The following is a 25610-nucleotide window of genomic DNA, read 5'->3' on the forward strand; positions in this document are numbered from 1 at the left end:
TTCAAACTTGTCATTATGAGGAGTTTGTCATATTTTATTGCTACAAATTTTCTGTTGGGGCCTTTTGGATACAAGGGCATTTTGAAAATCAAATCTCAGGAGCCCAGATTCTGCTCTGTTCAGGGGTGGGAGAGGAGAATGGGTGTTCTATGGGGACTTTTATGCAAAACTTCTCAATTTACTGCTTTGGACTTTTGCCATCTTAAGGGGATTAAGGTGGAATATCTTGGATTAATTATACTTTGATAATTTAGCATACTTTTTCCACTGAGTTGATCATGTAGGCTATTATTTGGGATCCCGTGGTCTTCCCTTAGGCTATTTATTCAACATTGCTCTTGGAAAAATGTGAAATTTCCGGAGGAGAACCAAGTGAAATAAACATGTTAGAAAAGGGAATTACAGGATGATATTTTGGAGATATCTACAGGCATTACCTTCTATAAATTACTATCAAATAGGGATGTAAAAAGTGTTTAAAAAATGTAACTGCTAAAAATCCTAGCGGTTACATGCACTGTGGGCTCTATACTGAAGCTTTATACTGAAGAGCCCATAGCAAAACTGACTCCCCAGGAGTGGGTCCAGCAGACACTGCTGCCCCTACTCCCGGGAAGCCAGCATGGAACCATAACGGAAACCGATAAACTGATGCTTATCAGTTACCTGTTAATGGTTACAATTTTACATATCCACTGTCAACTGTGGGCTGCTAGCTCCTTCAGACCCCATGGGAGGCTGGCAGCACTAGCCCCGACAGCCTCTGGCCTTTGCAGGCTGCCAGAAGCCCACGGAAGTTTAACTGTTAAATGGAACCAATAAGCATCAGTTTATCAATTTAACTGTTTAAACTTTTACTTCCTTATTATAAAAAAGTATTTATCTCTCTAGCAATACGCCTAATAACACAGCTGCAGATAAGAAAAATAGAGATGGGATCTCAATTTGACTTCTTGAATGTAGATGGAAAATCAAGTTTGCCTGGAATGTTGAACAGAGTCCAGTTGACTGTTTTGTGTGTCAGATTAATTCAGTTGCAAGAACTAGCTGGATAATTCTTAGGACTTTGAATATTAATTCTCTTTCTAGAATGATGTTCTTGCCACTGAATGAGATCTTTTGAGTGGTAATAGCACTTATTTGAAAGACGGAAGCGTTTGATCACTTAAGTCAGGGCTACTCAACATGCAGGCTGTATGTAGTCCATAGCCTGTTTGTTTGTGGCCCATAGTGCAGTTCTACACCTGGGCCTATTACCAGTTAGTGTTTTACACTCTCAACCCTGTTCGTGGCAAGTTCTGTGAGCAGGGACCAGCTTCTTGCTTACATCTTAGCTTTGCTTTATATTAGCCAAGCTTTGTCCATTGTTAGGTAGGCCTCAGGCCTCAAATCAGGCCTGTGCTACATGGGCTTTTGTTTCAGGCTCTCCTCTTACTGTATGATTCTTGAAGGGTTTAATTATCTCTACACCCTGAAAGAATAGAATATTTATTCAGTCTTAATTCCGGCATGCTCTTCCCAGAAAACTGAATCAAAATCATTTTTAACTATGCTATTTTTCCAGATCTTCATCTAAACTAGAAACATTGAGACTGAAATTAAATATAACTAGTTACATAGTCAATGAAGGAACAAAAGTTCGACACCATATAGATTCAAGCATGAGGGTTTATTATGCACAGCGCTGGCGGAGTGTCACTTTGCTTGTTACGCTCAGTGAGACTGCCAAACAGTGGATTACTATAGATTATATAGGGTGCCAATGGGCGGAGAGAAGAGACGGTGTGGGAGTTCCCAAGCCCCTGGATAGGTTCTAGCAGCAAGACATAATGAGCACAATAAGCCAATAGTCTTAAAGATTGCATAGTTGCTTGGCCCATGGCTCAGGTGTACATGTATGCTAATAAACAGGTGTTATGGCCCAAGAGTCATTTTTGCAGTAAATAGGTTAATCCTGATTCCAGATCCATAGAAATGATGGGTGGCATCTCCCAGCCAGGTTTGCTCGCAGATACATTCCTCTGTGGTCTTAAAACAAAGAGAATAGTAAACAATACACAGCATTGGCAATTTGTTTATCGATCACACACCTTTGGGCTGGATTGGCATTTGTGAGGGACAGATATCATTACTCATGCTGGCCATCTCACCTCCCTGAACGCTAGCTGGTATGTGGGGAGGACTTGTCAGGCAAAGTTTCGAGGCCACTCTCAAAGAGTTGTGTCTATAATTCATGATAAGGCCCCAACTACTGCCATGCACCTGGGGTTCTGCTGTCTCAGCTTGTTTCATGCCTAGAGAGCACAGTCCCGGCTCCCCAGGAGGAGCTGCCACCATAGCAACATCACCCTCACTGCCCTGGGTGGCCCCAGTAAGCTCTCCCACCTACCCTCCCAACCCCCTGCCCTGAGTCTGACATCTCCCATTTCTGCCCTCAAGGTACAAACAAGGCTTGTCTTTTGCTTATCTCTGTTCCCTTTTAGCCATGTATTGTCCTCAGACTAGGCCTGTCCAGTTTGGGCATATATGAAAGATTCTTAACATAAACTGTGGTCAAGATTTTACTTACATATTATTGGGATTTTGGCCCTTGAGTCAAAGTCATTTTGTAGTCTAAGAATAGGTTTAATTGACGGTAGCATTTGCAGAGACTAAGATGGCTTCTACAATTTTTTTTTCCCCACCAGCTATTTTTGGTCAGACTTTGGAGTTTGTGCATATAGGAATCAAAGCCCTGGAAGAGGAACGATGCCCCTACATAGGACCTCTAATGGGGGTAAATAGTGTAGATGCAACAAAATAAAAATCTATGGTGGAAAGAAGTATAATTAGCATATCTTTCTATATTTTTTTCATGTATAGAATACATCCAAAAGTAGTAGACTTCAGATTGTAGAAGTGTTGACATCCTAACATTGTCTTAATTATCTTAAAAACCACAGCAATGCTGGGTACATTTGCTAGTTTAAGTGAAGTAATGTTTTTGGGATGGTTTTTTTTTCAAAATAAAAGGAAAATGTACATGCTTTATTTAAATGATTGTATTTTCAAAAAATGAATGAAAAATAAATTTGTATTGATATAAGGAAAGTGAGTCAAACATTAGATGGAGTTTGTTGGTGACATTATTTGCAGCTCTTCTGTCTTATGCTAGAATAAAAAGGAGGCATGGCACAGGAGTGAGGGTAGGGGACTGGGATGGTTGGGAGAGCTCAGGGCAGGGGGTTGGGAGGGTAGGTGGGAGAGCTTACTGGGGCCACCTAGGGCAGTGAGGGTGATGTTGCTATGGCGGCAGCTCCTCCTGGGGGGCCAGGACTGCGTTCTCTGGCAAGTGGCTCCTTCTAGGGGGCACTAGGGCTGCACTCACTGCCTCCAACTTCCTGCTTGTCCAGAGAGGACTGTTCCCAGCCTCTGACTGCCCCTCCACAAGTCTCCAGCCTATCTGGTGTGGGCGGGGCTCTGGTCTGCTGCTGCTCCCCCCCCCCCCCCCACTGCAGCTGGTTTGACAGAGGGGGCAGCACTGCAGGTGCTGACCCTGACCTCTTGTTGTCCCCCCTCACCCTGCAGCTGGTCTGGGGGAGAGGATGGCACTCTGTGGGCATTCCTGGTCTCCACCTACTACTCCTCAACCCTGCAGCCTTTCTGGAGGGTGCAGCATTTCAGGGACTGGCCCTGGCCTCCAGTAGCCCTCCTCTGCCCAGTCTGCAACTGGTTTGGGGGTGGGGAATGCTGGTGTTCAGAGGGCTGGCCAGAGCCTCCAGCTTGCCCCAGTCTGCAGCCTGTCTCAAGCCAGGCCATGGTTCCCGGCCCTGGCTTCTTCTCTGGAGGGGCTGGACCCAGTTCCCAACCTTTTCTTGGGTGGGGTGGGTGCTGGACTGTGCTTTCCGACCCGCGAGGTGGTCCATGGGATCTGAAGTAGGGGCAGTTCCCCTCCATCTGGCCCTGTTTGGGGTAGGAAGGGCCCCATACCTGATCTGGTGGCCAGCCACATGGAACCCTGTCCACAGTTGGCCACACTCCTGCTGATATGGCTGCCTCCAGTAGTCACACTGCAGTATAGTTGTCCCCCATGTCTGCTGACCCCAGTGGTCACTCTGCAGTATAGTGGCTCTCCTCTCTATCCCCTCCCTTTCCATGTTCTGGAAAGCATTCCCATTCTAGGCACTTCCCATTTTCCTGGTGCAACCAACCCCAGACCTTGCTTTAAGTTAGGGTAAGAGGAAGGTATACCAAATTTGGTGCCCCTAGCTCTTATCATTTAGTAGGAGTCTTTGAACAAACAGACTTTCAAACAGATGTGCACACAAACTCTGTAAAAAAAATAGATTATTACAGAGATTTTTATTATTAGTTTTAAAATTTGACACTTGAATATAGTGTACTTTTTTTTTTTTTTTTTTTTTTTTTTTTTTTTTTTTGGTTATCTGTTTAGCTGTATCTTTCACAGGAACACTTCAAATTTTACTTTCCGGTTAAGTGGTAGTGTGAAGGAATTTTCTTCTCCTGGGAGACTGTTTGTGAGTAACCTAAAGGACTCCATTTCAGGTTCTTGCATAAAAACCACCCCTCTTGGAGACCAATTTATTACAAAATATTGTGCAATAGTCTCTAACAAAAGCCTCAAATCATTCATATCACCCCAGTATGTATAGTCCTGGCTCTCACCATATCTCAGTGTCTTCCATCACAGTTAGATTCCTAATCTGTCCTCTTCCACCTGTCTTCCAGGACAGCCATTTCAATCCTTCCACTTGGGGTGCAATTCAGCTGTTCCCTGTGAGAACTGTCACAGCCTCTCTTCCTGAAAGATTTTTGCTAGCAAAAGTTTTATTAATAAACAGACGTTATTTAGTAAGTATAAAAAGTAGGATTTAAGTGGTTGCAAGTGATAACAGATGGATCAGAGTAAATAAAACTAAGCTAAATAAAACAAAACACACCAACTAAAACTAAAAAACTGAGAGAACTTGGGACAAATCATAATTCCTTACCCTAGTTCTTATTTCAGGTAAAGTCCTTCCCGGGCCAGAGATGTTCTTGCGGACCTGGGTCCAATTGTTGTCCACCTCTGTAGTTAGCCCTGCTGTTTACAGGGTTTTTTTCATGTCTGTTGCTGGGATGGAGAGGCTGTCTGTAAAGGCATCTGAAGACAATCATTGCTTACTTCTCTTACCTTTATATAGAATTTCTCTAGGACAGGAAGCCTTTGTTTGATTCCCTAGCACCTCTGTGGAAAAGTACAAAATTGAAGATGGATTCGAGCATCAAATGACATTGACACATGTCTCTGAAGCATGGCTGCAAGGAGACATTTCTTCCCCCATTCAGTTGTCTCTTCCTAATAGGCTATTGCCTCTGTGCCTGGCCTCTTTATTGTTGTTCCTCATGGGTTGGCAATAGGCTTTTCTCGATGTGAATACATTGATAATAAGTTTACAATCAGTATTCTTAATTTCTGGTACAAAAATGGCACGTACATACAAATAGATTATACCCATTCAGAGAATTACAAACTTTCTGTTGATAGTTTACATGTAATATTTTGCGTAAAGCATATTCAAGTTAGGCATATTTGAGTTAGGTTGAAGAAGCAGCAGATGCAGATGCTTGATGGCTCTACGCTGGAATACCAGAGCTCAGAGACAGAGGGCAAAAAGGAAGGAGCAGCAGTGGAGGGGCTTATCCACTGACACCTCTGTGCTTGAAAGTTGGATCCGAAGGACAGTGAGAAGGACCCAGGGAAGTCTGAGGGATGCTGTCTCTAATGTTTCCCTCTTATTCATATTCACATTTCCATAGAGAATGAGGGCAACATTACAGACAGCATCCCTCAGACTTCCCTGGGTCCTTCTCACTGTTCTTGGGATCCAACTCTCAAGCACAGAGGTGTCAGTGGATAAGCCCCTCCACTGCTGCTCCTTCCTTTTGCTCTCTGTCTCTGAGCTCTGGTATTCCAGCATAGAGCCATCAAGCATCTGCTTCTGCTGCTTCTTCAGCCCAGGCTCTCTGGCTTGGGGAATACCAGCCAGTAAAATCCATTTTCCTGCTCTTCTGTCTTCAGCTTTCTCGCAGGAGCCATTTTGTCTCTGTCAGTTCTTATTTCCTATGGCCCTTTTTCTGACTGATTCAGTCTGCTCTGACTCCTTACTGACCTTTTCTAGCTCCCAGGTGCTGCCCTGCATTATTAATTGGTCCAGGGACTGAAACAGGAGAGTTGAGACCCGTTATGGGTAGCTAAATTACAGTTCCAATAAATATGTGGCATTTATTTTTACAGTGTAAGTAGATATAAGGTGGCCAACAGAAGATGTCCACTGCAGTGTAAGCCTAAGGTTAATGGGATTCAAGTCTGTGAATCCTGGGTTTGCAAGCCCAGCACTTAAGTATCTGAAGTGCATATTGACCATAGGTTTAGAATTTCTGGACCAGAGCTTCAGCATCCACACTACAGTACACAGACTGAATCAAAACACCCTATGCCAGAATTCCTAGTGCTATGGTCAGTTGTTAACTAGTTCGTTGCTGGAAAGTCAATCAAGGGTAAAATGGTTGCAGAGGTTTCTACGGCGATCAGGTATGTGATTTCCACAAAGGTGGTAGGCATAGTAAACAATATCCCTGAAATGGATATTGGAGGAGTGGGGCCATTGATAGGATTTGTGCTTATAGTTTGCCCTCCTCTTGTCCACAAATATATACTCTGCAAAGAGTACTGCTCTGTCATTGTGTATATCTTTATGGACCACACAGGCAGATTTAGGGACACTGACATGGGCTGCATGTTCTTATAATAGAAAGTCTACATTCATAGACCGGCTGGGACACTAGTCTCACTGAGTGGTATTGTTATAAATGGAGATAAGGTCCATATCACTAACATAAGGGACCCTGCATGCTCCCTTTTGTCTTGACAGCTGACACACATACTGATCTTAGTAGGATGGCTAAGGTTCATTTAGGCTTTCAGTGGTTGTATAATGGTGATTGAATGTCCTATGAGAGGAGATGACTTGAGGAGGTTGGGCCACATGCCACTGTACGCATCTGTGACTGCTAGTAGCAAATATCCCCAATAGCCTGAGGTGGGATACTATATGGGGAAATCTGAGTTACTACTGTACATTTCTCACGTTTGTGGACATGGTCAGGGTCTAACCAAGCATCATATTCGGGGTCAGAAACAAGTTTTCCCCTAGGTCAGATTGGCAGAGCTCCCCCTTACTACTTTTATTTTAAACTTTATTCTGCAGCATGGGGCACAGATTGCTTAGCTGGTTTATACTAAATGGTGGATGAATTTAAACATAGGAATGGCAAGACTGGGTCAGAGCAAAGGTCCATCTAGCCCAGTTCTGCTGACAGTGGCCAATACCAGATGCCTCAGAGGAAGGGAACACAACAGGTAATTCTCACGTGATCCCTCTCCTGTCACTCACTTCCAGAGAAACAGAGGCTAGGGACCCTATTCCTACCCATCCTGGCTAATAGCCATTGATGGACCTAACCTCCATGAATCTATCTAGCTCTTTTTTTGAACCCTGTTAAAGTTCTAGCCTTCACCGCATCCTCTGGCAAGGAGTTCCACAGGAACTGACTATGGAATTCCACAGGAGTTGACTATGTGCTGAATGAAGGAAAACTTCCTCTGTTTATTTTAAACTTACTGCCTATTAATTGCTTTTGGAAACCCCTAGTTCTTATATTGTGGGAATAAGTAAATAACTTCCTTACTGACTTTTTCTACACCGTCATGATTTTATAGACCTCTATCATATCCCTCCCTTAGTCTCTTCTTTTCTAAGCTGAAAAGTCCAAGTCTTTTTAATCTCTCTTCATATGGGACCCGTTCCAAACCCCTAGTCATTTTTGTTGCCCTTTTCCAATGCCAATATATCTTTTTTTGAGATGAGGCGACCACATCTGCACACAGTATTCAAGATGTGAGCATACCATGGTTTTATATAGAGGCAATAAGATATTTTGTGTCTTATTCTCTATCCCTTTTTAATGATTCCTAACATTCTATTTGCTTTGAGGACTTCCGTAACCTAGTCAGAGATTATGGGTCTTTCACAAGATTGAATCAGTGAGGTTCCAAGCCATTTGCCCCTGAATGGAGCTATGACAGTAATAGAATGCTGAACTTATACATTCAGCCAGAAAATGTCACAGTGAGGGCAGGATGCATCCTGCCAGTGAAATAGGGAGAATAGTATATTTGAGTGTGCTTGTACAGACTATACAATAAATGAGATGCTACCATATCATAGAATTAAATGTAGGGGGACAGGCTGTTTGCTATGCATTGTAATTGTAAATGACATGAGTGCTTATAAAATGACAAGGATGGGATTTATGGGAGGATTAATGTAATTAAATGTATTGAGAAATAATGTTAGCAAATAAATTCCCAGTTGTCTCTTACCATGTGTTATACCTTAATTATTTGAAGCATACATTTTGTAATGTGATAGTGTGTTTGAGTAAATGTGTAACTGCTGAAATTTTCAGCACTTACATGTTTACATGCGGGGAGGAGCCAGTGCTCATGGGGAGCCAGCTTTTAAGCTGTCTCTCTGTGAGCACTAGCTCCCTTTTAGCCCACTGCTGCCTCTGTATCAGAGGCAACAGTGTGGGGGGCAGACAGCTCCACAGGAGCTGGTGCTCATACCTGCTCCCACCCTCACTGTTGCCTTTGTGGGAGGCAGTGGGGTGGGTGTTGGTTCCGTGGGAGCCAGCATGTGTGGGGAGCTGGCTTTAAAGCTGGCTCCCCATGCTCACTCACTCCTGGCCCCTCCACCCCCTGCTTCCGATACAGAGGCAACAATGTGGGGGAGGTGGGTTGTGTGTAACCATGAGGGTTAACTGATGAGCCTCATCTATTAACCATATACTCTAGCAAGCAATGCAACCAGTTTCATATAGTAAACCTCTTCCCCTGGCTTCCTGCTCATATTTGGTTCCTTTCTATTTGCTGACACTTCCAGAGCGTAGAGTTGTTCTTGGGCTGGAGTTTTGTGTGCACTGGAGTGAAGGTTTGCAGGGAAAGAGGGATCAGCATGGGGTTGGAGGACTTCACGGGGCAGATTCACGATGTCCAGCTGCTAAGTCCCAATTGCAAAGACAGCCCAAGCATAGACTTGATCTGTAGCACATGAAACCATGGAGGGGACTCAGGGCTTGGTATGAGTTCAGCAAGAGCTTGTACTACTCAGGGATGTGTGTATTACCAGCCTCTTGGATAGGTTTTTCCTCTGGGTTCCTCCCTGAGCTGATGTTCCTGCTCCAGAAACTGTGTGGTCAGCCTCTCACTCTACTGCCAGTGTCTGGCCTTTTCACTTGCCGTGAGGTTTTTCTTCCTCTGGTACTACACCTGCTTGTTGGCCCTGTCCAAAATTTCCACCCTCATAGACATCATGGAAACACTTTTGCTTGGACCACTCAATGGTAGTTCTATATCCCTCGGTCCTGCTGGAATGGGCCCATTCTGCCAGGAACAGCAGAGCTTGAAGGGACTAAAAACAGATGGCAACTGAAAGAATGTACTATGCATTACCAAAGGTTCAGTGCCATATGCAGGCAAAAGTGCCTTGTGGAATCTCAAGGCCCAAAATGATACTTTTTAAAACTGAGCTTCAGTATATTCTGAGAGGGAATGCCTCAGCTCTCAGGACACAACTCAGTTAATTACAGTGAAAATACTGCATAGTCAGTGGCAAATTACAGATTATCATTTAATTTCTGAGCTCCTTGGGATGTTGTGGGGGAAGGGGGGGAAGAGGTTTCTACATAGGTCTTTTCTGTAGTTTCAGACATTGTACATTCTTGAGGATATTACAATTCTAGTGGTTCCAGAATGGCAAAGGGAAATTTTATTTCAAGCTGTGGCAAGCTAGCCGTTAATGCCCAGAGGTTTTCAAATTTAAAGTGATGGAGTACTACATGTCTGAGCAGAGTGGGCTGGTGACCTATGGAGGAGGGCCTAGGTTGTACACCATTCCCTGCAGTGTAACTATCAGTCCAGAGTTCTTTTGGCTACCAGTGCTTGGGATTGGATCAGAATTCATGGGGGAATCAACAGAATGCTGTGTTAGTGATCGCATGGAGACTGGCTCCATATGGCACTCAGTATAAGCTGCTGGGAATGCATCTGCCCAGGGACTACATTCAGATGCATGTGATACAAAATCTGAAACAACTACACAGCTATTATTACTGGTACATTTCTTGACTGGATACAAACCCCTAGCCATACTTGGATGATGGAGTTTGTAACCCAGTTACTTAAGCTGTGACCTTTTCATCTTACCAATCCTCCTTTCTTTACTTTTGATTTCAATAGATTTTTCAGCAAACTCTTCATATCCCCCTTCATCATCATCATCTTCTTTTACCAGTCAGCTTTTGTACCAAATGTCATTTGTTCCCTACACTGAGATTCCACATCTGCACCCCTACCTACTCCTTCATCAAGTCTCCTGTATAGTGTCTAGGAAAATAAAATATCAGTGTTTTTGAAAAGAACAGATGTTCTGCAAAAGTTGGGGTAAGACCATCTTGCCAGAGAAAATGGGCAAAGTCTGTATCTTCTTGTAGCCATCATTATTCTTCCAGGTTTACGGTAGGGTGATGTATTATAAGGTACTGTTGGAGTTTTTTGATTTTGCTATTAGAATTTTAGTATGATTAGTTTAATTATACTTTTGGCATCAGATTTTGTTGAGAGAAACTTTGGGGTTATTAAACTTAATATTTATGAAACTATGTTGGGATTTTCCATATTTCATGTTTAATGAGGAAATCATTGCGTCTTCAATATTTTAATTTTGCACCAAACTAAAATTTATTTTATTGAGGACTCCAAGGATTCAAAGTCTGCACATTTGGAATTTCAGATGTAAAAAGGGATGAGAATATACCATCTCATCAGTATGTCCTCTTTTCTTGTCTCTTCCTTTCATCTCCCCAAAAACCCTCTTCAACTTCTATTCCAGTTGAACTTAGTCCTGTTTACAAACTGAAATATGTGACTTCCAAAACAAACAAGTGCACGACGAAAGATATTAATAAATGACACAGTAAATCCGTTCAAAAGAGCACTTAATTTTATTTCATATTTTTTCAAAGAAAGCAACAAATAGAAAATGGTTGGAAACGTTTCAAAATTGGGTGTGGTGCATAGTGGGGAAGTGCATAGAACTTGTCAGTGTAATGATGTTGCTCACAGGTGTCAATCTTCCCTTGAGTGACACAATTATACTGACCTAACCCCTGGTGGTGATGGCACTGTGTCAGGGAAGGAAGAGGAGGCTTTCTCCTGTTGATCAACAGCTGCCTTTTGGCACCATTGTAAGAAGTTTACTTATTTGATATAAGTATGTCTTCACTAAGTCTGCAGTGACACAGCTGCGTAGGCACAGAGGTATGTGGAGACAAGCCCTAAGTTTACTGCTTTATCTAGACACATTAAAATTAGCACATGAGATGAGGTCAGTGGCATTTACTGTATATCAACAGATCCATTCCCTCCACTGCCCCCTGTATTTTTTGGCTTTTGAAAGCTAACTGCACTGATTAGCAAAGTACTGATTATATTTGCTAGAGTACTCTATTTGCATTTAGAGTAAAAAGTTATCTTGTGCTTAGTTCATATGAGGTACTGTGATTTAGGGCAGGCTGGTAAGCTAAAACTGTTAGATCGGTGTTTTAAAAGCTAAATGATGAGTGACCAAAGAACCTAGCTTGAAATTAATTGTATTGCAAAGTGCTGTTTGAAGATATACATGAGATTTTATGCTGTGCAATAGAGATGTCAACTGAGGAGCCATTAACCATTTAACTGATAAGTGATTGCTTATCAGTTAATGGTCCTAGTTAACCACACTCTTCCTGCTCCCTGCCATGCTCTGCATTTAAAATTTGGATTGGCAAGCTGGCTCAGTCCCAGCCTATTGGTCTGAGTTTTTAGATGAAGAGCACTCAGGGGAGCTGCCTGCTACCCTGTGCTGCTGCCTTTAATACAGTGGCAGCAGCTTGGGGTAGTGGGTGGGAGCCAGTCTGTGCATTGAGCTGGTTTAAAAACCAGCTTCCTGCGTGCCACTCTGTGCTACTGTTTCTGATATAGAGGCAGCAGCACAGGGTGGCGGGGGCTCCTTAGGAGAGGGAGAGGCAGAGAAGGGGGGAGCAGGGAGTAATCATGTAACTGCTAAGCATTTTAGCAATTACACAATTATTGAAATAAACTATTTCTAACATCCCTAGTAGGAACTTCTATTATGCAAAGAAGTGTCATTGTTGATGGGTAATTACGGTTTATTATTTGGTGTTTTAAATCTATTTGTCCATTTGTTGCTGCAGTTCACTGACAAAAAGCATTGTTTGGAAATAAAAAAGAAAACTGACAGGTGTAGGGTAAGAAAGAAGATGCAGTATTGAGGGACCCCTTTTCCTGTTAGACCCATGATGATTTTTTTTTTTGAACTAATCTGGGGAATTACAGGCAAGTCAAACTTCAGTACCCAGAAAGATAATGAAGTAAATAATTAAGCATTCAGTTTGCAAACAGCTAGAAGATAATAAGCTGATAAGTCAGCATGGAATTATAAAGAACAAATTGTTTCAACCCAACCTAATAGGTTTCTTTGACAGGATAACAAGCCGTGTGGATGTGGGAAGTGATAGGTGTGGTATATCTTGACTTTCGTAAGGCTTTTCCTACTGTCTTGTATATTTTCATAAATTGCTTAGGACATACAACTATATAGAGCTATTATGAGGTAGATGCATAACTGGTTGGGAAACCATTTCAAAAGGCTAGTGTCAATGATTCATAATCAAGCTGGAAGAACATATTGAATAGGGTTCCACAGAGGGTCAGTTCTGGGTCCAGTTCTATTTGATATCTTCATCAATGGTTTAGCTATGGCACAGAGAGTACACTTATAAAGTTTGCAGACAACACTGAACTATGAGGGGTTGCAAGTGTTTTGGAGGATACGATTAATGTTCACAATGATCTGGACAAATTGGAGAAATGGTCTGAGGTAAATAGGATTAAATTCAATAAGGACATATGCAGATTACTGCACTTAGGAAGGACAGTCAGTTGCACACATACAAAATGGGAAATTACGGACTTGGAAGGAGTACTGGGGAAAGGGACCTAAGGGTCATCGTGTATAACGAGTTAATTATGAGTCAGCAATCTAACATTGTTGCAAAAAACAAACAAAAAAACCCAGGCATCAGTCTGGGATGTATTAGGAGGAATGTTGTAAGCACTCAGTGTTCTAATCAATGCTGATTAGGTCTCAGTTTGGAGTGTTGTGGCACTCTGAGCTGAACACATTTCAGGAAGGAGGTGGAGAAATTGGAAGAAGTCCGGAAAAGAGCAACAGCAATGATTAAAGTTCAAGAAAACAAAACCTAGGGCCGTGTCCAGACTCAGGGGTTTTTTCGGGAAAAGTAGCCTTTTCCCGAAAAAACTTCCCCTGCGTCCAGACTCAAGCCGCGTTCTTTCGAAATTATTTCGAAAGAACGCGGCTTTTCTTTCGATGGCGGTAAACCTCATTTCACGAGGAAGAACGCCTTCTTTCGAAAGTTCCTCTTTCGAAAGAAGGCGTTCTTCAATGTAAAGAGGCCGTCTTTGAAAGAGAGCATCCAGACTCGCTGGGTGCTCTTTCGAAAAAGCGGATTTCTCTTTCGAAAGATCCGCCTGCAGTCTAGACGCGATCTTTTGAAAGAGGCTCTTTCGAAAGATGCTTTCGAAAGAGGCTCTTTCGAAAGATGCTTTCGAAAGAGGCTCTTTCGAAAGATGCTTTCGAAAGAGCCTCTTTCGAAAGAAGTCTGCAGTCTAGACATAGCCTAGGTGGGAAGATAGAAAATATTGGGTTTCTTTCTTCTGGCAAAGAGAAGACTGAGGGGGGACATAACAGAAATTGTTCTTCTTAATCTTTGGGGATAGGACAAGAAACTGCAATTAAACAGCACCTTAGTCTGAGCCCTGCAGACCAGACTTAGCAGGCACAGGCCAGCCACAGGTATCTAATTGCAGTATAGACCTACTGCAGTATAGTCCGTGTGTGTACATTTTTAATATATAAGGTAACATCTCCTCCCTGTTTACCAGCCTATCCTTCCTGAGTAAGCTGTACCCTTCTATACCAATATTCCAATCATGTGTATTATCCGACTGATATTAGATCAATGGTTTTCAAACTATGAGTTGTGTACTGGGTCATGGAATGTCAGGCACCGGGGCTTGTTTGCTGCAGGGGGATCCAGATGATCAGTGGGAGTGCTAAGGCAGACATATCTGCCTGTCCTGGCACCGCAGACTGAAATGGGCCCCAGCAGCAGGCCTGGCCCCTAGGTGAAGGGGGAGGGAGAGAGGTCTGTGCACTGCCTCTGCCCGGAGCACTAGCTCTGTACTCCCATTGGCTAGGAACCTGCTGCTGGCTGCTTCTGGGGTGCAGCATGGTATGTTGTGCCAGGAGAGGCAGAAAACCTGCCTTAGCACCCTCAAGGTACCCCTCCTGCCCCCCTCCCAAGCCAGAACCTTTTCCTGCCCCCAAAGCTCTCATTCTCAGCCCTACCTGGGAGCCCACACTCTCAAATTATGTTGGCTTGCGGATGTCAATAATTTTCTTTGGCTGGTGTATTAGGTTACAGAGACTTGACTTATTTCTTTCTGCAGTACCCCACCTAGTGGCAAAATTAAAGTAACGTGTTCTAGAGTTGGGTTTGTATAGGAATGAGTGGAGTAGTAGGATTTATATTCCAGGACCTTATAAATTTTGAGAAGAAGGAAACCTGTATGTCATAAGTTTGATAAAACACAATCAGAAATATGAATTTTTGCAGAAATAATTATCTATTTATAGCAAAATATATTTTAATTTATTTCTTTTAAAATGCTAATTCAGAACTGCTATTCCCTTTAGATATATTTTTAAATGATACTAGAAGAAATATAGAATTTTTTTCTTTCATTTCTTTTTCAGAGTGCATGGGAGTGCTTCTAGAAAATGTCAGATGAATAAATGAGAGTGGTGATAGTCTCTATCCTCCAGAGGAGTATAACCTGTTTAGAGCTAGTGTCAGCTTCTACATTATGCTAATTATAGAAGCAAGACTTGTTCTAGGAGTGAGAAGACAGTACTGTCAAGTACTTGGTCTCTCATCAAAGGTTCTAACTGCATTTGTGTAAGTTCAAGAGGAATTGAACATAGTCTGCCAACTCACCTAATGTAGGCCACCAAACATCCATCAAATGGTGCTAACATTTGGTTGTTACCATCCTGAACAAAGTGGAATAGTGACTGGTAGCTGAACAGCTCCATAATCCTAGTCATTTTAGCTGCCCAGTTACATAATAATTTTAAAACTTTGTTATACCCTTTTATTTTTAAATTCTGACTTAAATAGTACTCTATACGTAGTTTAACATTGAATTCATGCAAGTAGATCTTTTTTTACTATAGATTTACTTTTGGCCATTATATATCTGCTATGTGTTTTGTACAAGTAAGATATTTGCTATATGGTAAATTACTTCAATATACTAACGTTTTTACTTGTAAACTAACTAGTCACAGTTGTATGAAAGCATTGTACAATACATACTGTCAAAGAATTTTATTTTCTTCTTCACAGATCAATGTAAGAGTTACCACAATGGATGCGGAGTTGGAGTTTGCTATCCAACCCAGTACAACTGGCAAACAGCTCTTTGACCAGGTAACTCCTTATATGTAATAATCATGGCTAAAGTGAACAGAATGCTAGTCTTTTACAAAACATTAGTGCTACAGATTTATGTTCACACTTTCCAATTAATACCTTATATTAATCTTAGCTATAATAATAATCAGCTTCATTCACCTCTCTTCAATTCAAAAGCAAAGAATTCAGCACAAGTCAACTTTGCAAGAATAGATAAGCAGCCAGGATTCAGTTGAATTACAAATGTCAATCCCTCTTGAAATTAATAGTATTTATATATATTCTCAATCATATATTCAAAATATACAATAATTATCTATACTCGTGTTTATATAACTTTCAAAAGTATTTAATAAATCTAAAGCAGAAAATATAATATCAAGAAACGACTAGTCTATTCTCTTTTTCTGTCCAAGTAAGGAAGCAGCAGATATGCCCTGCTCTTTTTGAGCATTTATTTATAGTGTAATTTTAAAACTTTCTACCTGTTTTAATTCTTGTTAAAAATATTTTCCCTTTACCCAATTTCTCTGAATTTTTTTAAAATTTGAATTCTAAATTGGGGAAGTAATGTTTTTTTTTAATTTGGTGATGGGCTGTCAACCAGATATTTTCAGATGTTGCCTACATGTGACATAGCCAAAAAGAGCCAACTGACTAATCTCTGATTAAAAACCATATTCTGAAATAAATTTCATGTGTTGTTAGCCATCAGAATTTCTGATCCTAATTCAGCTTACTTGCTACAGCTTTTGGAGAACTTCAGAAAATATAAAATTCTCTGGTAAAAACTCTTCAGTAACTCCTCAAAGCTTTCTTCAAGCAATTTACAGAACCTACAAAATACTTGAATGTTGACTGATACCTTAGGGATGAATATTCTCATGTAAGAGAAAACATGTATTTTCTTTGTGAAACTTAAGAGCCCACTCTCCTGCAAATCCTACTGACATACGTGCTGTAGATATATAATACTTTTTGTCTAAGAAAAAACAACATGTTTACAGATAGTGTTATGCTTATATAATAAAAAAAATATTTGTGGTAATGATATAGCCATTAGCAGTTGTATCATTTTCATTAATGTGTAACTTGAGGGGAGAGTTGTTCTTTTCATAGGTTAGCAGCTCCAGGTATGACACGATTCTTTAGAGGAATGGAATCTCATTTTCCTTAAATAAGTGATTGCATGGTTTCTCCTCTTTCCCTCCTCTGACAACAAAATCATCTCAAAGAATGGTGTGCCTTCATCTAATGAAAAGCAGATCAAAGACTGTCATTTATGGCAGGTGCATAATCAAGTGTAACCCATGGAACTCGTGATTGTGATTCTCTGTCCCATCTTGTGACACCAAGACTACTTGCTCTATAGCCTTAACTAAGATCCATGTGGCTTTTAGGTCATACATCAGAGGCTCTTGTGTTTAGCTCCAGATATCCTAGGTTCAATCCTGTCTGCTGATGACCAGGATCTGTCAGTGTTACACAAGTACCTTCCTTTCCTTTTTAATTTGTTTTTAATTATTATTTTATGTTTTACCTACTTTTATTGGAAATTGTGGAGTCATACTTCTGCTTTCATGTTCTCTTTTTCTTCAGTTCATGAGAATCAGGGAAACAAGACTTCTAGATGAAAGAAAAAATAGAATTAAAATAATTTAAACCAGTCTCTTCAATAGCTGACAAGTGTTGCAAGACAGGAAAGTTTTGGGGACAGGGCAGCTATCCTGCCTCTTCCTCATGTTGAAGGCACTTCGCTGTTAAAGCTCAGTGACCGAGCAACGTATGATTTATTGATGCCAATTAGTCTAATTAACTATGAAGATTACTGGTGCGACTCCAAATCCGTATCTATCGCCGGCTTTGTTTTTTACTCTTGGACATGGCGCGTAAATGAAAAACTAACTCTTTGAATAAGTTTTATAACCACAAGACTATATTATCTCAAATAAATAATCAGTTCACACAAAACAGTAGGGGGTTTTACCAGAGTCTATGGTGACAATTGGACGATTGGTGAGATGCTGGCAACCTCAATCCATTGGCTCTTCCGAGTCTCGGGAGAGGAACTGCCAGGCGTCCCTCGCAGGTAGACGGCGTCGACGCTTGTGACCTCGATCCATTGGTTCTTCCGAGCCTCGGGAGAGGAACAACCAGGAGTCCCTCGAAGAGCTGGAATCGGGAGTGATGGGTTCACCTTCCGTGAAGACCTCGTCCTCTTCCTGCACTTCGGCACAGCTGAAACGGCGATGGAAGTTAAAACCCTAACTACTATCTCCTAAACTATCCTAAAATAAAACCCTAACTAAATCGCGACGCACCTGCCGAACAGACACAACGACAGCCGACGTGCTGTGACCGACACTGCCTGACGGACAGACACGATGACAATATCTAATCTATCTTAACACTAAACTAGCTAAACCTAAATGGAGAGACACAAACCTTCCGTTTGGTCTAACCCTTAGCTTATCTTAACTCATTCAGGCTAATCACTCATCGCGGAACAATAACGCAATCCAATCACCTCCTCTCATGCTATCTAGCCTACGCTATTCCTAGCCCAACGCCCCGACGCGACAGTGCCAACGGCTGTGGCACAGGCTTTTATAGGACATGCCACTGCATATGCATGAGGGCTTTGTTTCAAAATGATTGGTTGGCGAAGGATGCGAATTACCATAGGTTTGAAATGATTGGTTCTTACACATATTATTATATTATTCATGACACAACGTTTGTTCCTTATGAATATTCATCGATTCAACGATTACTCATGAATATTCATTTACAGTTGCCATTTCAAATGGACACCATTCAAACAGCAGTCAACAATGACTCAGCAATGTGTTGTAAACTTATGATGACGTATACATATGTATCCATGGTTTTACTCAGTTAATACATATTAGGCTCACTATTAATTATAACACACTAATTAGATGTAATTATACAAACATTCCATTGATGTAACATTTAGCAAGTCTGTACAATTCTGCTAACACTCAAGATGTATGGGTGAGTTGTCAGCAAAAACCTAACATGTAAGAATTGTGCCGTTTTCTGGTATGCAAAGGCAGCTGCAACTTCTCTTCTGCCAACCTCTGCTATCTCTTGATATGTGGTATTGTGTAGGGGTGATCTGCATAAAGTCTTCTACCCAGATTATAAGTTTCATTCATTCTGTAGCTTCCCTGAACAAGGGGTAAAAGATATAGATGCATGCTCTCTCAACACTTATTAGATTCTCTCCATCAAACTCATCAATTCCTCGTGTAGCTTTCAGGCAGCCTCAGCAGCTCTTATAACAGCTTGAGTCCCTAGGTTGAAGTGCCATGCTTGTACATGAGGAGAGAAATCATTCAGACAGATCCTAAACCCGTACATGGATTCATAGATCTGAAGAAATAGCTGAATCAAACTGTGAAACAAATAGGAAGTTTTCAGAGAAAAGATGTAGTATCTTTGTGGCTATTATTGCCAACAGAGTGAAGTGACATATTGTAAACTAACAAGAATTTGATAGGTCATTTTGGTTAGCTCCATTTGGTGTATGTTGCAGTAAACTTTTTTCCTTAGTAGTTATTGCTCAAAAGCAAATTACCTTGTCATAGCATTGTATCTTGTGCCATGACCCTGAGGGCTTTTGAATGTGAGCAAACTCCTTTCTTAGTGGTAGAAGGTTTTATTTCCCACGTCCCTTTCTCCAAACTGCATTTCCAGTCTAAGACATTTCTCTTCACTCTGCCTACCTGCTGTTAAATGGGAAATCTAAAACTGAGTATCTGTGTCTACTTCTTCCCTCCTGTCATGAAGTTTAATGGAGTCTTCCCTTATCCCACCAAACTGGTGTTGGAAGTCACTTGGGGTATGTCTATACAGCAGGGATAAAGTTGAATTTAAACTACGCAACTTCAGCTATGTCAATTGCGTAGCTGCAGTTGAAATAGCTTAATTCTGCTTTTGGCACTGTCTACACTACAGGAAGTCGAAGAACACTCTTCCTTCAACTTCACTTACTCCTTGTGGAATGAGGGTTATAGGAGTTGGAGTAAGAAGTCATCTAGCTTGCAATTATTTCGAAATAATAGTTTGCAGTGTAGATGCGCTCTTTGTGATAACACTGCTATGTACACATAACCATGGTCAGGGCTCGACAAATTATGCAAAACCCTACTCGCCAGACCAAAAAGGGACTCCCCACCCCCACCGTGTAGGTGCGCACCACCAGAGAACGAGACGACCGGGACGGCATGTTTGTTTACATCCGTTATTATGGATGTGGTTATCGTTGTTTGTCATTCTTTGACATTTTGACGTGGTCTCAAACTTCAGTGAAAGTTACAACAATATTTTCGTAGGCGTGCACAGCACATTTCATTAGGGTGTGCACCCAAAGAATTTTTTTTAAATGTACTCTGACCCCCATTAGCCACACCCCCTGACCCCCATTAGCCATGCCTCTGGAGGTAACACTTTTGGGGCAAGATGGACACATGATCAGAAGTAAAAGGTGTCATGTGACACTCCCACTCCCCCAAGGACTTTTTCCACCATCCTCCTACCAATAGGAATTAGTTTGGCCACCACCAAACTATCCTGCAATTGCATTAACCCACTGGGTGTGACATTAACTCGGGGGCGGAGAGGCTGGGGGAAGTGTTTCTTCTAAGAGTTTCCTCCCATGAGCAGAATGAATTTTCTGTTGTGCACCAGTACTGAGTTCATGTGGCTTGTTTGGGTGTGCCACTGTAGCACCCAAGTTATTAATAAATATCTTATAAACAGGGCTCACCAGCTGCGCTGTCCGGGTTCTGCACACGCACAGATCGCCTGAACCCAGCTCTTCTGGGATGTAATCTACTCGCCATGGGCAAGTAGATTACATAGATTGTCGAGCCTGCTTATAAACCTCTACCTTTTCCCTCTGCTGCCATGTCTCCTCCCCTTGCTCCATCAGCTCCCTTGTTGCCTGCTGCCCCCCAACCCCTCACCCTCCTCTGCTTTCCTGACTCCAGCCCTTTTCACTGCCCTCAGCCTTCCTGAGACCTGCCCCCCTCCACCAGCCCTTCTCTCTCCCCTCTCCCCCATGCCCACTCTTCCAGTAGCCCCACTCTGATCATGTGAGCGACTCCTCCTCATCCCCTCTCCTAACACCTCCCTCTACACACCTGCACTGCCTCTCTCCTCTGGTGCTGGTCCCTCCCCTGCAGGTGTGTGCCCTTCTGCTTCACCCCCAGAATCCCTTGGCACCTGCACCCTCCTGGTGCCTCCCCCTTCCCTCACTGCCTCTGTCCCCTTTGCCATCTTTTTCCCTGATGCTCACCATCTGCCCCCGTTCCCTTCATGTCCCTGTGTCCTCACACATGCCTTGCTCCATCCTCGCCTTACTCATGCCCACCCCTTCTTTCAAGCCTTCTCCCAGCACCTCCTCTCTCCTCTCTAACCCCCAATGCCCTTACCCTCTCCTCTCCCAGCATCACCCTGTCCCCCCTCCCACTGACACCTCCTCTCCTGCCCTTTTCCTCATTGTCTCCACTTGGCCCCCGCCCCCCTGGCATTTCTCTCTCCTGCACCCCTGTCCCTTGGTGCCTTCCCCTTCTCCTGACCTGCCCCCCTTCCCCTCCCCTACCTGGCTTCTGCTTTCCAGTGTTTGGGGCTGCCAGAGCCTTTTTCAATCAGAAGGTCTCTGGCCATGATGTCACGACGCCACGTTACACCAGTATCCTGGCGTCTGCCGGTGTCCCTTCCTCTGGCTCGTGTCCCTCATGCACGTAGGCAGCCTGGCAGTGAGAATCGCCGCACTTTCCCCTGCCCAGCGGTGCTTCACTCCTCCACCCGGCTGGCGGACTGGATGGGGCCGTGCCGCCCATAGTGCGGGTTTTGGCCAGCCCGTCACAATGGCCCACCGGGCCAGTCCACCCCTGCATTAGGGTGTGCCTGGGCATTCTATTTTGTCTAGTCTGTAGCTGCACGCCAGCTGGTAATATCTACTCGCCACGGGCGAGCGTATTTGTCGAGCCCTGACCATGGTGATTCTGTTATCACCCCTCTCACCATCGTCACAAAGTTTTTCTGTCTCCACATCCATTTGGAAGCCAGAGTGGAGGTAAAAGGCTAACTCTGTGGGCCTTAATTAGCCTGTGTTTTTTCTCCATTTCTTCCTTTGTAGCAGATGAAGAACAGCATGAAGTATATTTCTTATCTACAAACTGTTTTTTGTCAAGTTCTCAGAATTTAGCACTGAAGCTCCCAAACAGAATAGTCCCTTTTCAGGACAAAATCTGGGGTTTTACTCACCCTTATCTCCAAGTTAAAACCTCACCGCCCTTGCCAGATATTTCAGAAGTCCTCTATTAAGTTTCTCAGGGAAGACCCAATGTAATCTATTTGGTTGCTTAATAGAGAATTGTTTTGAAATTTTATTGTGTATTGATTTGTTGAAGTACCAATCTGTAGCTTTGGGCACCCTTTTTAAACATTGTTAAACATACATTATCAAACTCAACATATGTATTGGTGTCCCTACTACTTGAAAAATTAGCTGAAACCACAGTAATAAGGCTTGTAGGGAAGCTGGCATTGATCTTTATATTTAGATTGCTAAATGTGTTAAGTACCCTAAGTTTTCCCCCTCTGAGTAATACTCAAAGATAATATTTAAGTCGACTCCTTTCATGTGTTCTTTATGTGTTTCATTATTAAGATTCCTGTGACATTTCTACCTTTTTTGAGAATATCTAATGTTTAAGTTTTTGCCTCATGGCTCTTTTCTTCAGTAAGGAAAAGCTGTCGGGCCAGAGAGGTGCCTCTGACTTCATCCTATGAAATTCCTTTGAGATTTGGCTCGGTTACTAGTTGACGCAAAATCACTATTTGTCTGCTATAGTTTGTTCTTGCTGCTTAATATTAGCAATATGTATAAAGCTTTGTGCAGCTGAAAGAACACATGAAAGGAGTCGACTTAAATATTATCTTTGAGTATTACTCAGAGGGGGAAAACTTAGGGTACTTAACAAAATAGAGGACATGCAAAGAGCACCCCAGAATGGACAGAAATGGTAGAATCTTTTTCTATGCTCTAGGGGACAACTGATGGAGTAAGAAGGATCAGATGGATAAAACCATGAATATTCTCAGGCTAAGTCTCCATAGCAGTGACAGCATGCATGACAGTTTTAACAAGGTGGGTGCAGAGATTTAGTCTAGCTGCTGCCAGAGTAGCTGTTGTGATGGTGGGGGAATGGGTGAGAACCGGGCGAGGCTTCCCCAGACTCAGTGCATGGACCCAGCTATCTATCGCTCTTGTGAATCCACCATCTAGGGTAGGAGTTGATCTCCCAAAGTGTAGAAGTGCTAGATTGGGATATCCTTGACAGTGTCCTTGGCCAAGTACAGCCCCAACATTCATCCAGCCATCTTATTGGGGACATCATATATAGCACAAAGTGAATACAAATTCCTGGAAATCAGTACAGTGTGAATTTTAGACACATCTTTTGCTGACTGATGTTAATGAATCTGTATTACTCAAAATGCTTATTATGAATCAGTATTTGATAACCAAGAGATTACAATACGGGAACTAAATGCAGATCTTTAACAAGGCAGATCTATAGCCTATTCATTTTGCTTCTGTGCTTCTCAAAAGTCTGCTAAACCTTTATTCTTTGTTCTGTGGTCTGTAAAATATGGCTACTCGTGCATAGGTAATCTACTGACAGAAGTATTATTAACCCTGTTTTACAGATGGGGAAACTCAACAGTGTGGCCTAAACAAGTTGTTCAATCATTGGTAGAGTCATGATCAGAACTTAGGACCTCCTGAATCCCAACTCTGCTCATTCCTCCAGATCACAGTGCCTTAGTCACAGGTGCTGAGTATCAACAGTCTCCATTGACTGGAGCTGCAGTGGTGAGTGCTCATCAGCACACTTAATAAAATCAGGATGAAAGAGGTTCAGGTTTGGCACCCAGAAAGTGAAGAAGACACAATTAGGCACCATCTACCAAAACTTTAGTTTGTTACTTGCTCAGCAGAATATTGGAAATCTACAACAGAGAAAGATCTAGAACTGAGTTCTATCTCATGTGGCATTCAGTAATCCCATTCCATTCCAAGACCATGGTTTTTTTCATGCATCCATGGTCTCATTCTCTGCACATCTCTCAGGTGCTGGAGCAAATGAAGCAAAGGTCCAACAGACACCAGCTTTGATTGCTGCAAAACTCTGATTTTGTTCCCTGAGTACTGGCTGTCCTGTGCGCTGACCGGAGTCTGATTTAGATTTATTGTAGTGCATGTGCACAGGGGAGCAGAAGTATGATTACACAGACATCCTTAATTGTGTAATTACCTAACGTTTGAGTTTTATTTTGCAACCTAAACAATATTCTTTTAATGTGGGCTGTTTGTGTAGTTGTATGTAAATCTATATACCTCAGGTGGATCTGAACACTTCCATAAAACAAGCTCCAGCAGGAGATTGGCTGCTGCTAGGCTTCTATTTGGATATATTTTTATTTGAACCTACTGATTTGATCCTTTGGCAATAGAGTAAAAAATATTTCCAGATGTTGAGGAAGGAGAGTTGTGTGAAACATTTTACTCTTCTCCATGTACACCAGAAACCAGATAGAGCAGAAGGCTTTACGGGGGGGGGGGGGGAAATGCCCAACATCGCTACTTTGTTTTTAAAGCTGTAGAGGTCTGGCTGAGATTTGTTACAACTACAAGTGAGACTAGAACTTTTCTTTATGTGGAGAAGGAAAGTTCAGACTACTTGCAGTATAAATAATATACAACACAGGTTAAGTAGAGCATACAAGGATCTGCATTTACCATGTATCTAGAATTTTAAATCTTCGGTAATGTGACGTGACTGCAAAATGTTTAATATCTTGTTTCTTGGTCTCAGAGGAGTAGTGGTGTTAGTCTGTAACTTAAAAAAGGGTGGTCCTGTACCACCTTAGACACTAACAAGCGTGTGTGTGTGTGTGTGTGTTATATCAGTTTTATTTTACCACTGCCAAAACTTGAATCTTTATTGCCTCTGCATTTCAGTGAACAACCTAATCAAGAATTCAGGAGATTACTGTTGTGTGACAAGATAATCCTTATCTCTATGTGGGCCAGCCTTTAAATTAATTTACAGGAAGTTGATTGTTATTCCCCTATTGCACTGATTTGTCAAATGTTAAGTTTAGAACAAACTTTTTCACAATTCAGGCTAACAAACCTACTGGTTTTTTCTTCTTATCTTGATCCAAGTCCATCCTCAGAATGTAACTTAATTCTTTAGGCCAATCCAAGCAAAGTTAAAATTTTCAGAAAACTATCGACTGTATTTGTCTGTAGATAAATGAATGATTCCATTGCATAGCTTCTTACATGCTGTGGTAGTCCTCTGGCTTAGTTAAAATTAGGACATTCTACTTTTTGCACTTTTGATTAAGACATCAGCAAAGATCTGGCAAGTGGCCATTAAGAGAATGCCATTGACATCACTCTCCTCCAACTATAGTACTTCTAGCCATATCCATTGGTTATAGAAAGCAGGAAGAGGAAACATTAAATAATGAACTACTTACCAGTAATTATGTCTGTTATCTTTCCTCCCCATCCTAATTCCGTTGTCTTCTCCTCTTGTTTGGATTGACTTGAACTAAGAGAGAGGGTGTATTTGGCCTACATATTTAATTGGAGTGATTCTTTTTTCTCCTCAACATCTGCTTCTAGGTGGGTGGAGACCTATCACTTCATACTTTCTGGTTGTGTATAGAGGAAGACTTACTATCAAGAGTAAGCTATTCCTTCTTGCTCACTCTGTCCTGTCTAAAAATCGTCTATGGCTTTATTAGCCTAAGTTGGTTGCTTGCAAAACCTT

The 25610-nt window shown here is 42.1% G+C and overlaps 1 protein-coding gene across 3 annotated transcripts in view; it reads left to right on the forward strand.

Moving 5' to 3' along the window:
* Positions 1 to 25610, forward strand: part of RDX (radixin) — a 100381-nt gene that overhangs the window by 22400 nt on the left and 52371 nt on the right. For 2 of the 3 annotated variants that reach the window (XM_089775625.1, XM_089775627.1), the window contains exon 3: positions 15655 to 15738. In XM_089775625.1, coding sequence (XP_089631751.1) covers positions 15655 to 15738 — 84 coding nt within the window. Of the gene's footprint in view, positions 1 to 15654; positions 15739 to 22808; positions 22910 to 25610 lie in introns of those variants that run through there. The other variant, XM_089775626.1, reaches the window with a different exon arrangement.

The sequence above is a fragment of the Pelodiscus sinensis genome, chromosome 1 (assembly GCF_052426305.1).
Source record: "Pelodiscus sinensis isolate ZL-2025 chromosome 1, ASM5242630v1, whole genome shotgun sequence".
NCBI lineage: Eukaryota > Metazoa > Chordata > Testudines > Trionychidae > Pelodiscus > Pelodiscus sinensis.